Genomic DNA, 20,205 nt, shown 5'->3' with positions numbered 1-20,205 from the left:
TTAATAGCAGCCAGCCCATTTCTTCCTCCTGGGGGTAGAGAGATAGCTCACTTCTTTGTTAATATGAACATGTATAATGAACAGCCAAATATGCAGTATTTGACAATGCTCCACAGGTCACATTCAGTAACAGTGAAATTATGATCAACACACCTCCATGTTCAAGAAATAGCTCCTTGTAGTCAGATTAGGGCTGTTTTTTTCCACATCATGCTTCAGAAAATATTTGCATGAGGAAAAAATGTGGGGTGAGGAAAATTCTGCAGGCTGATTAAGACTATTTAAAATTTTTAGTTAAGAAGTTAAGAATAGGTCTTTCAAAAGGAGTGCAACTCTTTTATTATTATTCTTACCAGCATACTTGGTCCTTCAGTACTTTAGGTTTTTTTTTTATTAAAAAAAGCAGCAGCAGCATAAGACTAAAGTTACAGTACACACATTTCATAGTCAGTTGTGAAAATAAACTCAAATTTCTTACCATCAAAGAAACTTTTGGCTCTTAGGTAGCTAACGCTGAGCCTAAGCACAGACAGTTTATCCAGCTTGGCAATAACATCCTGAGGGAATGGCAGGAGACTAGCCAGGCGATCCAACTCTGCATTCAATCGATCTCTATGCCTCTTCGATGGATTAGACTTGGCTCCTTCAGGAGGTGAAGGTTTCACTCTGCCATAATAATAGAACATAGTATAAAGTCACATTTTAAAATAACTATACATTTAAATACATTCTCATTAATAAAGCTTTTATTGGGGCTCACACAATATTTTAATTCACACATTTCCTGAATAGTTCTGTCACTTCCATTCAGGTGATGCATCCCCAGCACATTCTTCCTTTTAAAGAAATTCTCTCCATTCAAATGGAAGCTGTGAAAAAGGACTGGGGAGCTAGAAAATGTTTTTCTGACCCACTCCCCCAAGGTTTGGGGATTTAACAACTTCCAAGTATTTTATATATACTGCTCTGTGGTCATTTGAAATTGCAAGGTTGAAATCTGCAGAATTACACTGAAAGTCACTTACACAAACAGCTTATGAAATAGGGTAGTCTGTACATAGTTGCATTTTAAAGAGCCACCCACACAGCAAGGTTCATGTGTGAATTGGATCACAGGACCAGTAGTCTGAATTGTTCCCAGTTAGTTAAGAACTTGCTTTGTTGAATGTCGAGCACATTATGTAACCATACATAGATTTTATGTATTCAATGCAGAAAGTCCAGTTAACCTACCTAATGAGTTCTAGATCAGACACTATTTTAGGACTGCCTCCTGAAGTAAACATGTTTTAACATATCTAACTCAATAAAGTCTGAGCCAAGCAAACCTCAGTTATCAGGGTCTTCCGTCAAGTGGGTAATACCATAGAGAAGGATCAGGTATGTGAGTCCTAAATTATTTAAAGATCAATCCACATCCTGTCCTACAATCTTTCAGGATTTCCTTTTTATTCCAAAAAAGGAACAATACTTTTATGATTTAAATGAATAGAAGGATCACACTGTTTCCTTCTTAGTGACTTTTCCACCCTGCTTGTTCAGCAACCCTTTTAAAAAAAAAAAATGCTAAAATTTGCTAATTGTAAACATACAATTTTTCACCTTTAAGATTTTATTAGCTTTTTCTTACATGTTAGATTTATTTACTTTACATGCCAGCTCCCTTGCTGCCCAACAGCACCATTCTGTTTCTTATTTGGGTCTCTATGCTATGCTACGCTCAAAAATCTCCATTTTGTTTGTAAAGGTGAGCTGACAAGGTCAATAAGTAGCACAAAATGAATTTGCTGTTCCTGCTGTCATACATTGCTGAAATGGAAAAGGAAGGAAGCCAACATGTATGCACTCGCCTGGGAACTCTCAGATTTGCTAAAGGCTAATTTTTCTATGCTCCCCTTTTCTGTGTTCCTCCAAGATAACACTGTATCACCATTCAACCGGCTACTGGGAACAGAGCTCTTTGGTTACCTTAGTAAACACTCCTTTTGTAAATGGGGATAGTCATTCATCCTTCTTTTGTTCACCAGAAAATCTTACTTCCAGTAAATGCCTTAACCTATTGTTTTTCCTAAGCCTATAACTGGTTATAGACTTCTGCACTTAGGGAGACCTGACAAGATCTCAGAAGCAGTATGATTTCAGGAGAGCTGTCTTGTTAAAATAAATTCATCCCAACTGTCTCCTAGAGCTCTTGGTTTTGTGTATCTGTCTCTGCACTCTTCATCCAATGACCATCGACTGTTGAAGCCTTATCACAGCTAAAGAAAGCCTTTTTCTTTTTGGATTTGCCCTGATGCTAAGGACATCTGCTAATGTTGACATGTTTTCTTGCACATCACAAGGAAGTAAAAGTATAAATGTCTCTCCCGCCTCGCCCTGCCCTCCCCCAGCTTCCCAATCTCCGCTCACTTCATCCTGCTCCATCCTGCTCCCTCAAGCACTGAAGCAGCACTTAGTCCCACTTGCACCTCACTTTCTCTATGGCAGTCTCCAAAATTATCTTGTCTTACTTTCTCAATAGAAACCCATTTTTGGTTAGGGGGAACCTCTGATCTCATCTCTGTTGCTAAGTATCTTATGAGAGAAATTCTCTACCTTGACTGCTGCAAAACTTCTGTGGTTGAAATGCTAATTCCTGAGTTAGCTTTACTGGACCAACAGAAACCTGTCCTCCAGCAGAAAAGAGCCAGGTCCATAGACAGAAAAGTTTCCAATGGAGCTAGAGTTAAATTCCCCCTACTGATTCAAGTTCCAGAAGGGCTGAATATTAGTAAGTATGTTTCTGATGTGTAGAAAGATGAATGTCCAGAACAAGTGTGGCAACACCTCCTCACAAACAACAAAACAAAATAAAAACAACTGCAGCAAGTTTGAAGATACATACAAGCATCACTATGCAGCAAATGAGTATTTGAAAACAGCCTGTCAAGAAATCCCACAAGTTTAGAAAGCAAATATGCCACCAGAAATGCACCAGGATTAGTTGCAAGACAGGTGACAAAGCTAAAATTAAAGCTTGATAACTATGTCACTCTAGGTACCCTTCCTGAAATAATGGCATAACATAATTTCAATACTGTCTCTTTTACAAAACATAGCAAAAGGTTCCATCCAGTTGCCATTAATTCAATTCTACACAACATTTTAGACAAGGAAATTATTATATTTATTTATTTATACTCTCCCATCTTCCTACACAATAGGGAGAAGACAAAAACTATAGGGAGAAAACTGATCATCAAGCAGAAATCACAGTAGGAACTGGCCAGAGGAAATTCATCCTAATTTCAGAAGTCTTATCCTTAACAATGAATGGAAATATTTTGCTTCTTGTTCAGTTCAATAGGTTTGTCACTCTGGTTAAGTGCTTGAATTTTAAATTTACACATCCCTTGTTAATGAATTAAAATAGGTTCTTTTCACTCTCTTTGCTAACAAATAGAAGGATACTCTACTGCAAAGATTATGCAAACACTGTTATTTCCCCTCTCCTTTCGAGATCCAGAATTTGCATTCCAGCAGAATACCATGGTACAAAGTGTAAAGGAGTGTCACCTTTTTATTTTTGGGGGGGCTTTCAAGATTTAAAACCAGCTTTCCTCAACAGGAAAATAAAGGTTCAAGAGTTGGCCAATGATGGTGACTGGCTGTTAATGGTCAGAAGGTTTACAGTTGGCTTATCAGTCATTTGAGGTTGACTGCAATACCTCAAGGGACGCCCCTCTCCATATACACCTACCCAGACCCTGAGATCATCCTCTGAGTCCCCATGAGAGGTCCGGAAGGTGGCAACACAAGAATGGGCCTATTCTGCAGTGGCTCCCCATTTGGGGAACGCTCTTCTCAGGGACGTTTGGTAGACACCTTCACTATACACTTTTAGATGTCAGGTGAAAACATTCCTCTTTAACCAAGCCTTTGGCTGATTGACATCCAATGTCCTATTAAAATGTGTTGTAGAAGGGGGGATTATTGGGTTGTCATCGTTTATATTTTCATTATGTATTTTATATTCTAATTTTATGATATGAACCACCCTGAGATCTACAGATATAAGGGGGTACACAAATTTAATAAATAAAATTTAAAGTATAAAATGTATCAAAGTATAAAATGAAGCAAGGCCATGTTTCCCACAGGACTAATCACTGGAATACATCTCTTCTCTGGAGTAAGCAATTATGTTAAACCTATTTCACTAGAAGAAGAAGAAGAAGAAGAAGAAGAAGAAGAAGAAGAAGAAGAAGAAGAAGAAGAAGAGTTTGGATTTGATATCCCGCCTTTCACTCCCTTTAAGGAGTCTCAAAGCGGCTAACATTCTCCTTTCCCTTCCTCCCCCACAACAAACACTCTGTGAGGTGAGTGGGGCTGAGAGACTTCAGAGAAGTGTGACTGGCCCAAGGTCACCCAGCAGCTGCATGTGGAGGAGTGGAGACGCAAACCCGGTTCCCCAGATTAGGAGACTACCGCTCTTAACCACTACACCACACCACACCATTTTAAGAATATATACTCTCTTTTTTAGCCAAAACAATACTTAAAATTTATCATTCCACTGTGACATTTAACAGAAGAACACTTCTCAGATTACACATAGTTCCAGGAATATTCCCAGTTGCACACTGTTTAAAGCTCCCCAAATCTGAACTGTTTTAAGTTCTATAGGCAGTTTATAATAGAAGTGTTTTGCTTAAGTAAATCACTCTTAGATAGGTACCAGACAATTTTCAGAAGAGCAGAAAAAAATAAGCCAATTAAATATATTTGTCAGTTGTAAAAGGTTTACAGCTTTCCTTTAGCTAGTAGACAGGTAGTCCAATGCTATGTAAAAGTTAACCCTACTGAATGTAGTGAGACTTACTCTACGGCAAGTGCATATAATTCTCACAGTTTAAACAAGTATTGTTATAGACTTTCTGGTATTTATGTAATATTTTATTCCACTCTGTAATATTGTATTTCAACACTTGAGGGGGTGGAAGAGGTTATACATATTCAGTTCAGATATGCAGAAGCTGCTGTGCACATGTAAAACACCGCAGTTATATTAAAGGAGCCTGCATTTTAATGTATGCATGGACAGAATCCTATTCTATTCTTACTGACTCAAGTGATTTCCAAAAATGTTAAGAAAATTATCCTTAAACATTCTATCACTATTGTTTGAGGCCTCAATCACCTGCTTTCAAATACTCCAACAGATGAAAGGCAAAAAGAAAATGGCTTAATAATTTTAATGTTATGTGCCTATAAAAGTAAGGCCAGAAGAAGCCTGGGTTTCACCTTCTCTTTCTCTATTATTGGAGATCTGCTGTGGTCAATACAGTACTGACTAGAATTGCACATCAGGTCATGCGCCCAGAATAATTAGGAGGTTCTTCATACCTTTTAACCTGTGTTAAGGTTTTAGACGTCTTAGAAGTTCTTGTACGTTTATGTTAAATCTGCTGCAACTCGATTTCTTATGTACAGTGCCAATCCTGAATGTATTGGATTTGTGACCATTATGCTCATTTGCCTTCCATAGCAGTAACGCTCTGCTGGGTGAAATATTAATTGCCTCTAGTCTATTTTTTGGGAATCCTGCAACGAATTTTTACTCTGCTAACTATACATTGGAGTTCTGCTCTGGCTCAATATTGAGTAGAACTCCATGACAGTGTTATGGTGATCAGCGAGTGAAAAGTGTCCACTTATTTACTCTATGTTGAGAATCTCTTAAGTAGTTCACAATAAAGCAGGGGTTGGCAAGGGTTACCCGCCATGGGCTGGATCACTCCCTCAGAGATTGTCTGTGGGCCAGACTGGCACAGCATGACACCAGAAATTGCATCTGTGCATGTCTGTGGCACCGGAAATTGTGTCGGCACATGCCCAGATGCCAAAAATCACACCTGCACAGAAGCACAAACTCTGACGCCGTTCAGCGAGTCCCCCATGAGCTAAACAGGCGCAGCATGGCGCGGGGACTCGCCGAGTGGGTGGCTCAGTTCAGGGGCAGCTTGTGGGCTGTTAAAGCGGTCTTCATGGGCCGCATCCAGCCCACGGGCCGCACGTTGCTGACCCCTGCAGTAAAGCAATACAATTAAAAGCAATCCTAAAGGCTAGATTAAAAATAACACAAATAAAGTTGAGCAAAGGACAAAGCAGCAAATAAAGTTGTCTGTATATGTATACATGTTTTTAGGTAGAGGAATAATATTTTATGTGCATTTGACAGTGTTGGTGGATATGTTTCACAATTTTATACTTTCCCCTGTGCACCTCTGGATGAATATATGCAGCATATGATGATGAAACTATTCCACTATTTCCCACATCAACATATGACATGGTTCTTAAACAAAAACAACTTACCACTGAAAAGTCAAATTAAATGCAAATCTTTTGAAACATTTCAGTCCAAGTCCATAAAAGTAACAATGGTTGAATCTGTCTCTTTAATTAATGTTTCATTAAAAAAAACCTTTACGTATATATATTATGTTACCATAGAATGACATCTAAAATTAATTCTGATCCTAAATACATTCATAAACACTAGTACTGAAATGAAAAGGAGCCACATAACACTTTCAGTTCTTAGCCAAGGAAAGGTGCCAAAAACGACAGCCTGGGAAAAAACAAAAACATGTTAGGACAGGAATTCCCAGAACCATGCTGCAGGGAGGTTCATCAAGCCACAGAAGGGAAGGTGAAACAACAGGGGGGAATTATCTGACTGCCCCTTGGCAGATTCCAATAAATAACCCAATCGTATGACCCACTGAATCTACACACAATAACTTGTCAGCTTTTATGCCAGAATCTTGTAACCAGCAAGTCTACAAATGGCAGTTTCAAGCGAGCTTGAAACCCCACGGTCCCAGTATGAGAGCAAGACTTGGGGGGTGGGGGTGGGTGGGCTGCCAATTCATTTTGTCCCCTGAATGATATCAGCTCCATCAGAATGTGAGGACATTCTTCATTGTATGCTAGGCCTAGGAGACTGGGAAGTCTATTTGCCCTTTTTAGATACAGAATGTTGTAACAGTTGCAGGGATAAAAGTCAGCACTTATATCCTGAACGTTCTGCTCTTCCAATACAAAGTTGCACCCAGTATCATAATGGGCTTCAAAAGGCCCAAAGAAAATATACAGAAAGAAAGCCATATGTGAACCTATATTCTTTCTATTTCATATTCCTAATGGGACAACAACAACAAAAAGGCGGGGGGGGGGGGGGGAGGCATGAACCACATCAAACCAGGGCTTTCTTCAATTGGCTCCTTGTATAATGAATCAGTATTCATGGAGGAGCAAAGGACCACATACATGTCATGTTATACTACAGTGGGGGGTAGGCCACACATCAATAGAGCACTTAAAATATACTGATAAAGCCTGCCATACTGATAAAGCCTGCAATTAAGCAAGCTCAAAGAAAGCCAGAATATAAATGCAATAAAATAAATAAATATTAAGAGCTCCACATACCTCTGAAAGGGGAGCAGTGAAATCTTAAGCACAGAAGCAAGTTCCTCTGAATTCAGTGAGATTTATTCACAGGTGTAAGAATTTAAAAAATGTTTTTCTAAGGAAGTGTTTTGTCTACTCTTCAACAATATTGGTTTGGAATGTTTTTACTTCCACAAAGTAGCCCTGAAGAATATTTCTACGTTGCAACCGACTACAGCACTTTTCCTTTGGAGCATGTATCTTTTGCATATACAGTATTAGTGTATGTGTACCATAATGTAGACACAGGAAGGAAGGAATTCTCTTAACTTTAATCCTATACAAAGATTAAGTGTAAGTGTTGCCCTCCTACATGAATTGGCTTCGTAAATCAAGAGGAGTGCTCTATTAAGTAGAATGCCTGCTAAATTAACTTTGTCGTGAGCCTGATTTGTTTCATAAGTCAACAATCACATAGCTAACAAACCCTGTTTGACATGAAACTGTGGAGAACAAGGAAGCTCAAATACAAGCTTCCAAAGATTTCACATTCCTCACATGATATGCTGGTAGTTGTATCTCACAATAGTACATGAGTGAGTCTGAGTGTTTTTCCTAGAAGCAAGGGGATCTCTTCAGCAACAACCAGCTTAAGACTATTCCATACACGCTAAAAAAAATATTCTATAGGATACAGTGTTAAAAACTTACTGCATTTGCACATCAGAAGCCTGCTTCTGTTTACAAGACAAACTACAATGTTACTTAACAGTAAGTGTTGCATAACCGTCACCTCTAAAGTAAACTTTGGAGACATAATGGCTATCCTTTTTATGAGAGTGCTGCTTTTCTAGAATCCAGAAACTACTACATAATGTACCTAAGGCTGCTTAATAAGCACAGATAACTTTCAAGTACTGTAATGTGAAGTCAGATACATAAAGTACACTGGCACCCCCCCCCCATTATTTATACTGCATGGCAGTAACACCTGCCAACCCCCTGCCCCAGCATTTTCATGCTGGATTAGAAAAATAAACTAGGATTATTATTATTTTTTAAAAATCCTGCATCTCAAGGTTAACACTAGCACCTTGAGGACAATACTAGCTTTGCCAAAGTTTTAGAATTCAATTTGTATACATTATTCCAAAGGATTTCCTCCTGCATTTGTTCCTATTAACAATTTTAAAAGGCTAACCAGTTAGACTCCACAATCTACATTAAACATTGGTATGCACTTTAGTAAACTTTAAAATTGCTAACACAGCACAGACCGCTCCCATACCATTCCATTTAATCTTTCTTGAAGTCCTTTGGGAAATCCCACCAAGCTCAGTACAGTTACTTTGTGTTGGGGAATAAATATTTCATCAGCAGTGCTACTTAACCAGTAAACACAGATTAGTGAAAAGTGGTACTCATAAACACTACAGAAAAAGGATTTTTTAAAAACTAAATATTAATTTTAAATCAAACACCTAAGGGTAAACCTTCATACCTATGATTAACTTTTTTAAAAAATTAACTATTGATTTCATATATTCCTAGGATAAGAATTTACACACCCATTAAAAATATAAATCCTTTTTTTTTCTACGATTGCTTATCGTTCTCTTAAAGATGAAACCAATCTATCTGAAATTACATAGCTTTGACAGCTTGGTAAACGTGTACATTGTACAGTTTTACATTGGTAAAGCCTCGTTTGAAGAATTACAACCATTACAATAAATACGAAAAAGTGCACAGATTACTGACACACTTAAATTATTACATCTGTATCACAATACTCCTGGCCTCCACAACAACAAGATGCCGCTCCGGAGACTGACACTGCACAACATTGTGGCCTACGGTGGTGAGGTAGAGAGTGGCAAATCACAATACTGTACAATATAATCATCATAAAACCAAGCTGAGCAAATGAGTAAATGATCGTCTTCGAATCACAGACGAGCCCACTGCAGTGGCAGAAGCACAGTCAGCACAACGTGGCTTTCTGCACACACACCATACATTAAGCAGCAATCCCTGTTAAGACAGCACAAGTCACAGCCCACAGCCAAAATAAGCCAAAAGCTACATCCATTGCCGCAAGCTTTCGATAATTATCTTAAACTTACATTGAACAGACTGTCAGACCATCACCTTAAATGCCTGCTGACATCCTTGGTCAGGGAGCCCAGCCACACTGGCCGACAACGCAACCCAATGCAGGTTTACCCAGAACCAAGTCTCATTATGTTCAGTGGGGCTTACTCACAGGTAAATGTGCACAGGGATGCTGCCTTACACTCAAATCATTCCTTCATCCCCTCCCACCTCCCAGTCCTTGTTCTGATTTTAATCAGCTGTTTGAACTTAACTGGGTCATCAGAGCCTGACAAAAATAGGGCCCCGAATCAAGGCTTAATTTTACTGCAACTCAGCCCAGGAATCCATTTCCAATAGCACAACTAACTGCTGAAATATATGTAGCTCCTAAGCTGCCCCTGTGCATGTGCAGAGTGCCTTTTCCTCCCTAAATCACAACCTGTCACCACAAATTTAGAACAAGGTTCAGAACCGTCCCCATGGCAGGCCATTCCTAATCCCAGCCCAGTTTTTCCAAGATGAACAAAATAAAACAATGAGCACTGCCTTAAACTTAAGACTTAAACCGAAGAACCAGAGGCTCCTTTAGACCTTTACAAATTATTTACAAACATCTAGGGGAGTCACTAGATGCGTTTCTACCACAGCAACGAAAGGAGGGATGACACAGATTGCGCAAACGGTTAACTCGGGCCACCAAATCCCTTTGCACATGTTTAAGAGTTATCCCAGGGTACCTTGTTTAGAACCAATAATAATAATAATAATAATAATAATAATAATAGGATAGATAGATACAATTGGGGGAGGGGGCGTGATCCACAACTGAAGGCTAATCGACAATCTGAAGAAACTGCCGGAACACAATAGAAAGCATAACCTTACAAGGGGGAGGGAGAGAGAAACAAAAATACAGAAAGTTGCAGTGCGGGCACTACGAGGGTTTGGAGGCGATGCGCTCGCAGCAAAGCAACGCACAAGGTTACAGGGAAAAGGGCATCAGGGTTAATTGGAGGAGGAGGAGAGCCGTGCAGAGAGAGAGAGAGAGAGAGAGAGAGAGAGAGAGAGAGAGAGAGAGAGAGAGAGAGAGTGTGTGTGTGTGTGTGTGTGTGTGTGTGTATATATATATATATATAGAGAGAGAGAGAGAGAGAGAGAGAGAGAGAGAGAGAAAAGAGGCGACAGCTTTGCAAAGGGGAGCGGGGAGGGGAAATCCAGACCTCAGCATGGAGGAAAAAAGGCACCCGTTTTTGCTCTCCAGGAACATCCACCCCACCCTACCCCACCCCAGCCACCCGACCCACTTACATTTTCTGCACGGGTTTCCGCCGCTTGCGGCTGGCGTAGGTGACACTGGGGTTCATCCTGCCCCCGCTGGCCGAGGCTCCAGTTCCTCTCCTCTCCTCCGGCTCCTGCGGCAGAGAGCGGCAGCCCCTCGTTACTTCTGCACCGCCGCCCGAAACAACAACCGCCACCCCTCGGCTTGAGAAGCAGAAACCTCTCCGCAACTATGTCAGCGGCGGCTTAAGAAGGGACCTTGTGTGTGTCTGTGAGAGAGGGAGAATATTCCTCTCGGGGCGAAACGGCTCCGCCCGCAGCTTCCCGGCCTGCCTTGACACCGTTGTTGTTCGTCGTGCTGCTGCTGCTGCTCGCCCTGATGCCACTCCTGCCGCCGCGGCGCGGACTCCCCTGAGAGGCGGCCGACGGAGGGAGAGAGGGAGGGAGGCGGGCGGGCGAGGAGGCGGCGGCAGGAGGAGGAGGAGCGGCTGCGGCTGCGGGGGACGGGGCCAGGTGCTCGGCGCCGGCTACACCCACTACGGCCGCCCTCCTCCTCCTCCTTCCCTCCCTCTTTTTCTCTCCGTCTGGCCGGCGGGAGTGCGAGACAGGTGCGGAGGCGGCGGCTGCGGCTTCCGGGGCAGCTGCCCTCAGTCGCCGTCTCTCCTCCTCCTTCTCCTCAGGAGCGAGGCGGGAAGCGAAGCCTCGCTTCACCTCAGCGAACGCCGCTGTCGTCGTCGTCGTCCCCCCTCAGTGTCGGCCAGAAGGCCTCGCTACTGTTTTCCCCTCCCTCCACGCACCCACTATCTCTCTCTCGGCTATAGCAACGGCTCTTTCCGTCTCAAAAGCCACCCCGCCAGCCAGCCAGCCAAGCCTGCGCTCTCTCCCCCAGGGCCCGCCCCGCCGCCGCCCACAGAGGAGGCCCTTGTGGGCGTCGTCGGCGTCAAGGGGGCGGCGCGGCGCCATGTTGGGAAGGTCAAGCGAGGGAAGCGAGCAGGCACGGCGGGTGGATGGGGGAGAAGCAGAAGCAGGCGGCAGGGCCTCCTCCTCCTCCGGTGGTTTTCCCGTGGCGGGGTTCTGGGACCCAGGAGGAAAGGGTGACCACACATCAGGACAACTTAGCCGCGCTTGCGGGGAGGACAATAGACCCCACCATAACAAACAAGCGACGCGATCAGATTGAGAGAGAGAGAGAGAGATTCTTCATTTTTTCTCTTCACGCAGTTTGCCGAACGCGCACGTGCGAATCAGACTGGGAAATGATTGGCCTGAAGTGCTGTGTGAGCACTGGAAAGAAGTTGCTGCAGGAAAGTGGCTCCCCGCCCACATGGCTCACCTGCACTGGCAGGCAGTATTAGAAATGGATTTGCTCAGCTCTCTCTGTCACACTCCCAGCCTTTTAAAAAGAGAAATTCCCCAGAGCAGCTTAGACCACAATCCAAAGAAAACAACGTTAAATCTAGGCAGTAAGTAAAAAACTCAAAATAGGGATGAAGCAGTAGTACATCGGTGCAATATTAGAAATTGCAGTCTCTCTCATAGATATAATATTTTGATATATTTTTTTCAGTTGGAAGGGACCCTCAGGGTCATCTAGTCCAAATCTGCAATTTGGGGATCCTGCCATAGACATCCGTAGGTGGGCTCGAACCACCAACCTTCTGGTTTAGCAGCCAGACAAGTAGATAGATATGGGGTGCAGTGTGCAGTTGTCAATACAAGAAGCATCACAATCCTGCACAGTTGTTTGTGACCATCTAAAAAGAACATCCATAGAGATTATTTGCTGGGTGTATGCTATTTGGAGGAACTCCATTAATTTTAAAAGATTGCTTTTTCCCATAGTTTCACACCCCCTCAAACATAGCATATATCCTTTATTTTATGTGATTTTAGGGAAGCGCAGCTCTAATAAATCAACAAAGATTCTTGTAGTACCTTAAAGAACCCCACACACAGGGTGATGTTTCCATCAGACACTTGTAGTCTACAATTCTGATGATATATTCTGCAGAGTAAAGATGGATAGGACTGAACCGGAACTAATTGAATAAACAGAAAAATAATTGTTTCCTAGGACAGATCCTACTGTCACTGTTTTAAATGAATGCTATACAAGGTAATGAGATATGTGTCTTGTCCTGACAGCATGTTATAGATCAAATAATAGCAATGTAAACTTGAAGGAGAGGAAATGAATCAAAGGGCTCTACAACACTCTTTGGCACTTGCGAAATCAGTTATCTGCCTTCGTCCTTTTAAGGTGCATTGATGTTTTTGATGTTTTTGTTACAAGGAGAGAAAAGCTGAGATAATGAACTACATTTGATGGACGTATGGATTAAATCCGGCCACAGATCAAGGAACTGAAAAACAGTTCTTGACCTATAGGGTTATATAACCTCTGTGGTTACAACACTCCATAATATAGTAGCTAAGTGGATTCTTTCATTATAATGTTACAAATAAATTTATTAATTTATTTCATAGAATCAGAGAGTTGGAGGGGACCCAAGGGTCATCTGGTCCAACCCCATGAAATGCAGCAATCTCAGCTAAATCATCCATGACAAATGGCTATCCAACCTCTATTTAAAAACCTCCAAGGAAGGAGAGTCCACCACCTCTCATGGGAGTCTGTTCCACTGCCAAACAGCTTTTACTGTCAGAAAGGTTTTCCGAATGTTTAGTTGAAATCTCTTTCCTTGCAACTTGAAGCCATTGGTTTGAATCTTACCCTCCAGAGCAGAAGAAAAGCATTTTTAAAAAAGATTTCTAAACTGCTTAATATTTTAAAATCTCCAAGTGGTACACAAAAATACATTATAAAAACAATAGTATGGTATCATAAAAAAAAATACAGCTAGTCACATACTTCAGAGTTCCTGACAAATAACAGAAGATTATACAAGACACACCGTTGTGAATGGAAACAAAATCAGAAGGGTTTAGGTTTGTAAGAGTCCATATAGAGAAGTGCATTGGAGTCTGCATGTGCCTTATAAACTACCTGTTAAAAATCAGGACCAAGATGTAGGTAATCCTACATTGTAGGTAATACAAGTTAAGGGCTGTAATATAATAATATTGTAGGTAATACAAGTTAAGGGCTGGTAATACAAGTTAAGATGCCTATGAGAAGCCCAAGAGCAGAACCTGAGCACAGCAGCCCTCTCTAACTTCCTTGGACAAACTCTATAGAAACACAGTAGCTCCTTTCATCCATTTATCATTGAATGGGTACTTCATATAATTAATAGGAAATAGTGTTTATGTTTAGGTCTTCACCCAAATGGGATTAGAAGTCATGATCTAATAGAAGTATACACACAAACAACCCCCATCTATATGCTTCATCAGTGCAGACATTCACACCAATGCATAGAATTCTAGCTGCGTGGAATTACTGCTACTAATTGGAGTGAAGCACTCCTTATGCAGTTAAGAGGGTTCTCATTCATTACACGGAATGAGCAGTTATGTAACGTAACAGTTATTACATTTTAACATATAAGCAATCTGCATATACAAATAGTGGAACTGTTTTAAATGTTTGTTTTCCTTCTGGGATTGTACCCCAAGTGTGTTTTATAAACTGGTCTCCGACCGTAATAAATTATCTATCTATCTAGTGGAACTGTAGAAATCAACAAGTGTACATCCTTTCACACAAACATTTGTACGTGTGTGGAGACAGCTTGTACCTGTGGTCATTGTGATTTGTGAACAAGTTTAATGTGTGATGGAGACCAATAAATTGGTGGAAAAACTAGTCCAAGGTTGCAATTCTAAACAAATTTACTTGGGAGTAAATCCCATTGAACTTAGCGGGACTTACTTATGAATGGATGTGCTTCAGATCGCTCTGTGAAGCACAGTAAGTGGTCTAAGGATGTGCACTATCTTCCATGGAAACAAATGGCAAATTCCTTAAAGGAGAGAGAGCGAGAGAGAGAGAGAGAGAGAGAGAGAGAGAGAGAGGGAGGTAGCAATTTTGAGATCACTTGTAAGGTGATGATACATTTTGAGAGCTGGAATTCATTCCCTTGGAAGAAGTGAAGGAGCATTATGCTGTTCTTAGTTCAAAGGTAGCTAGTCAATTGATATATCTCTGGTTGCAAACCAGTCATTGAAATGTTTGATTGTCAAGCCAATTGGGGTGGAAATGGTCCAGTAAATTTCAATACTACTATTGCAGAGTAAATGGCTTCAAGATTATAGACTTTGTATCTCAGAGTATTTTCATATGTAAGACTGAAATAGTCTTTGCCTCTCTCATATTTATGTTATGTCTGATCATTGTTAATGCAGCCTAGAGGTATTTATAATATGAATGGGTAGTCTGGTCAATGTAGGGTTTTACACTTAAGCCTAATGTGTGGAAAGACATTGAAATAACACCAATAGTGTTCTTTTTAAAAATTCAATTCCCTAGAAGAAGCGTGCCAAAATGGCTTGGTTTAGCAACATCCTCTTAAAGTGGAAAGATTCTTCCATTTCGCAGCCAAAAATCGACTTCTAAGAATACTCTGGCACTAGTCTTGACAAGCTGGAATCTGGGTTCCATCTTCTTCTGCATCCCAGCACAGCTTCTGTACAAAGGGATGAAGTAAGATAGTCTTTCAGATACACGAGGTCATCTCTTGCTCATTTCCCGCTTTAACAATAATGATAAAGATCTTTAAAAGGACATGATATTGAAAAGGATGGGCAACATAGAACAGTGCGGACCAGTTGCCTTATATAGCCATCAAAAAGCTGTGACTTGAACCTGTTGAGTTTTCCAGCTCACCAGAATCATTTCAGACAGGAGTCTGTTGCAACAACTCAGCTTGAAACAAGCATGCAAAAACAAGAGTGCCTGTGTTTTTCGATTATACTACAATATGACATTATTAGGCTACTTAAATTCATATCATAGTTATTATTTAAGTCTCCATAAATAACCACAAAGCATATGAAACCCCATATTAACAGCTTCATTTGGGGGGCCCAAGGTAAGCTAGCTCTGGGAGAAGGATTGTGTACATGCCATTGTGCTTGTATGCTGGTCTGAAAAAAAATCCAAATTTCAAGGCCGTGAAGATGAAATCAGCGATTGTGCGTGTCTACGTCTGAGCCCAAATGCAGAGATAACACCCAGGTTCTGAGAAGACTTCTGAGTGTTATTTGTGAAACGTTCCTACCACAAATTGCCTAAGTATATGCTTCTGATTTTCCTAATGGGGCCAGAATGATGTGACTATATGCCACTTGTCTTGATGTAACTGGTGTGTGTTTCCTGTTTGGATCATATTCCTGGGACAGTGCAGTGGTTGGTTTCAGAGTTAATAAGAATCCTATCTTCTGTTGTAGCACTCTCTCTCTCTCTCTCTCTCTCTCTCTCTCTCTCTGTGTGTGTGTGTGTGTGTGTGTGTGTTGGGGTGAAAGGAGAATTTATGTTTTCTCAGTTGATTTCACTGACTCCATTGCCAAGGAGGAGTAACTCAAGTATAGGAAATGCTGCTGTTGATTGCAAAAAGAGGATTGTTGATGCCCAAGACTAGGTTCACACATTAATGTCTGTCACGTGAGAACTTCAGCTATCACTTGAACATGTGACACTGCTGTCATAGATAATTGCATAGTAACATAGAATTCCGGCCATATGCTAGGTAGAGCATTTGGACAATGAAGGTCCATTTATAAATCTCAGCCCAACCATTAGATCCATAAGGCGATGACCCCCTCCGCCCAGCATTTTACAGCAATTGCCATTTTGTTAAAGTGTGTCATCTGCTTTGGTTATGCTTCAGCAAAAGTCCCAGACCTGCCCTATTTCTTAGCTTATTTTCCTAGTAAATATATAGGAGGCTTTAATAAGAGATAGGGATATATTACAAATCACCCTGAGCCCTTGGGAAAAGTTAGAAAGAAATCTAAATATGTAACACATAAGCTGGAACATGATAAGCCTGTCTTAGTATTTCTTGTTATACACCAGCTGTGTGAGCCTGAGAGTCAGTTTTTCACCTCTATGGCATTTCCAAGTTTATTTCAACTTCTGCCTACAAACAACATTAACCATATTTTGCTGATTATTTTTTGCTGATATACCTATGGAAAAGAAAAATAATCTGACATCTTTTCAATGTCAGCCTCTATTTTGTGGATGTAGAAATGATTTAAGGGAGGTTTATTATTATTATTATTATTATTATTATTATTATTATTATTATTAAAACAAGTATTCTGTTAAGACTGACTGACAATATCCCTGCAGACCCTGAAATCTGACCACTTTGTGGGGTCTGATACTCCTAGGTCCAGATAAGTAGACAGAACGGTATTATTATGACAGTTATTAATTGCCTTCCAAACCACCATCTCAAGGTGATCTACACATTAAACAATTAAACAATTAAAAGACAAAAGCCTTGATAAGTGGACACTCATTTATCCAGCTGGGAAACAATCATAGAAAGGTACATATATACATACAGTAAACATTTATAGTCACACAGATTAGAATTCCTACTTCATTCATAAACATGCAATGAAACATGCTTGACTGAGACTACAAGGGCATTTGAAAACGTTAGCTGGTAACAAATCATGTGTGCAGACAAACCCTTAATTGTTCTGAGGAAATCTGTCCAAGGGCTGGGGAATACAAGATTTAGCTTGCAATAGAGTCTTGTTTGGTGCTCAAGTTTGCATTTACATTCTTTCATTGCTGCATGCAACTATCTTTTTGATGCCACTCTATTTCCAAACGTTCTTTGCCAGAAAGCTGTCACTCTTTCAAAAATGATTGATACTTGCAGTGTATAGCAGGCAGCTCACACGCCTTCCTCTCCATGTGTTGCCTGCAGAGGGATCAAAGGCTCTATCTTATCCAAAGAACAAGATATACCTCATGTGGAGATCAACCCCCCCCCCCCGCTGAAAAATTGTTTGGATTCTACTTCTTGGGGGGGTGGGAATCATCTTTAGTAACAAGTAACAATAAATACATGGAAGAACAGGTGAGAGGGAAGTGACTTGCTATTATGAGAATAATTAACACAAAAATTCAGTCATGTGAAAAATTCATGTCTACCAAAGGTATCTGTTTAATTTTTTCATAAAAATGTAATCAACATCACTTTAAGACTAAGAGATATTTAGTATGTTAGAATGTTCTTCAAATAATTTGGTCATCTCTACTCTTGAAGTACCCTCAAGGCTAGTGTATTGTTTCGTTCTAGGAAGGACTGGGATACCTATCCATCTGCAATCCCAGAGAGCCTGTCCGTGTAGGCAGTAATGAGCAAGATGACTCAGTAAAAGACAGCAATTCATTTTATCTTTGAATTTAAGATCCATCAAAACAATATGACGCAGGGATTTTAACCTGAAGGACAATCAGTTAAGGATAAGACTTCAGCAATATCTTGTTCAATCTCTTTGTCATGCCGGGAATTATGTTACCTGAAGCAGCTTTAAAAAGAGATACAACTATAATGCCTACATGTTTCAAACTAGTCAATGACATGACTTAATAATGAAATAAGCCAGCAGCTCCCATACAGGAGTCCATAGACCACCTTTGGTCCACAAGCTTCATTCAAGTGGTCCATGGCATGTTTGCATTAAATATTCACATCAATTTAAAACTGTATTTGTATTGCTTCTTTCACTTCATTTCATTGCATTATAATTTTAATTCCATGGAATGCAAATTGCAATACAATACAATACAGGAAACATTCATGTTGTATCAATCTTGTCACTCACGTTTAATGGATTAATAAAGTGCAGGTTTCGTCCAAGGATCATCAAAAGGTGACAAGGTCTGGAGAGGAAGAAAAGTAGAATGTTACTTAAGTCAATATTTTCTTTTAAGTGTGCTGCAGCTAAAAACATTCCTTTTAGACTAGATTTTTTATTAGGGGTTTGTTCCATCTACTCAAATTGCCTTGGCATGAGAATGTAATTCCTCTGGGCATAATGAGCTTACTGCTTAATATAGCACTAACAAATGTAACTGCTATACATAGTCCTATGGATGTGAAGATGAATGATTCTTTGTACAAGATGAGATATGTAAATATGCATGGATGATGGGTGTAGCTAATATCCATTAAGACTTTATTTAAAACAAAGAAAACTGGCATATTACAGGATGAAGCAAGATGTGTCTTGCAATACTTTGAATCACTTCACTATGTACTTCTAAAACTCTGAAATATATTTCGATATGCATTTCGATATGATCCATTTCTAATAAAATTATGAAATCAGACATTTGTTGCAAAGACCCCGTTTGTCCTAATTTGGCCCTATTTACCGAGCAGGATCTGCACTTCTCCTGCTATGTGTTGCTAGTAAAACGTTGCCCCTATTTTGTCTTCTATAGGAGATGGGGAAAACCTGCTTTTCAAAACTGCGGTTAGTCTCTGTATGCCTCACAGCCTTCAAGCCCCTCTTCAAGGACTCCAAAATTTTTAAGGGGAAGTCTACATATGAATATTAAAATAGAAATTGTATGACTGTATTCAATGTAGTTTTGCATCAGGAGTGCATCCACAATATTTTGTTTAATCTTAGACCTATGTTCCAGAATTATTATCTGTACACATCTCAGTGCCATACTCACATTTTGCCACACAGGTATATAATCCCATCCACGACACTTTCCCTCTGATTTTGGCAACGAGTTCTCACCCAAATACCCTAAATATGAGTTCTCACCCTAAATAACCTCCCAGATTAATATATCCCATATTTTTACCATTTTGGTGCAAAATGGAAACAGTTTTATTTGCCCAAGCATTTGACTGATGCTATGCTTTTACTACCTACTGTCTCTTTTATTGCTTGTTGGTTTCTTTGAAGGATTTCCATGATCATTTGCTAGAGAAAATTTTGGATTGCATATTTCAGTGTTTGAATTATATAAGCAACCTTGCAGGCCACTTGCGTCATGAGCATGCAAATTATATTAGCAGAATGGCAGGAGTTTGCTCACGGCTAATCTGGGTCGTGGTTAGTGTGAATGTTGCCCTTTTCTGGAGGGGAAACTCTGTGTATTTTTAATCACCTGGAAGATTCTTGAGGAGCCTTTTTAGGCAAGAAAACTGGGACTAATTGTCTAAAATGGAGTGCAGATAATATACACTCACAGTTTTACATGAGTCCTACTGGATGGATGAGCCAGAAATGGGATGGAGCCAGCTTGCTTTCCAAAGAGCAGTGGAGGGCTCAGGAATGTCCCACAGCTGAGTAGGGAAGGTGTACTGGAATAGCTGGGCCATGCTGGTTGTGGTGGTCTGTGGTCTTCAAGACAAAATGTGGAATATGAAAGCAAATTTTCTGCTGCAACGAAGACTGCAATTTTGGTTAGACAAAAAGCATTGCAAATGTCTCTTTTAT

General features: G+C 40.4%; 1 protein-coding gene across 1 annotated transcript in view; it reads right to left on the bottom strand.

The window, feature by feature from the left end:
* Positions 1-11,706, bottom strand: part of AHR (aryl hydrocarbon receptor) — a 45,965-nt gene extending 34,259 nt beyond the window's left edge. The window contains exons 1-2 of the mRNA XM_083705268.1: positions 10,843-11,706; positions 479-666 (exon numbers count right to left, since the gene is read on the bottom strand). Coding sequence (XP_083561394.1) covers positions 479-666; positions 10,843-10,898 — 244 coding nt within the window. The 5' untranslated portion in view covers positions 10,899-11,706. The remainder of the gene's footprint in view (positions 1-478; positions 667-10,842) is intronic.
* Positions 11,707-20,205: the final 8,499 nt, after the last annotated feature.

Source organism: Podarcis gaigeae, assembly GCF_964106915.1.
Source record: "Podarcis gaigeae genome assembly, chromosome: 12".
Lineage (NCBI taxonomy): Eukaryota > Metazoa > Chordata > Lepidosauria > Squamata > Lacertidae > Podarcis > Podarcis gaigeae.
The sequence above is the reverse complement of the archived record's forward strand: the minus strand, read 5'-3'. Positions and strand labels throughout refer to the sequence as shown.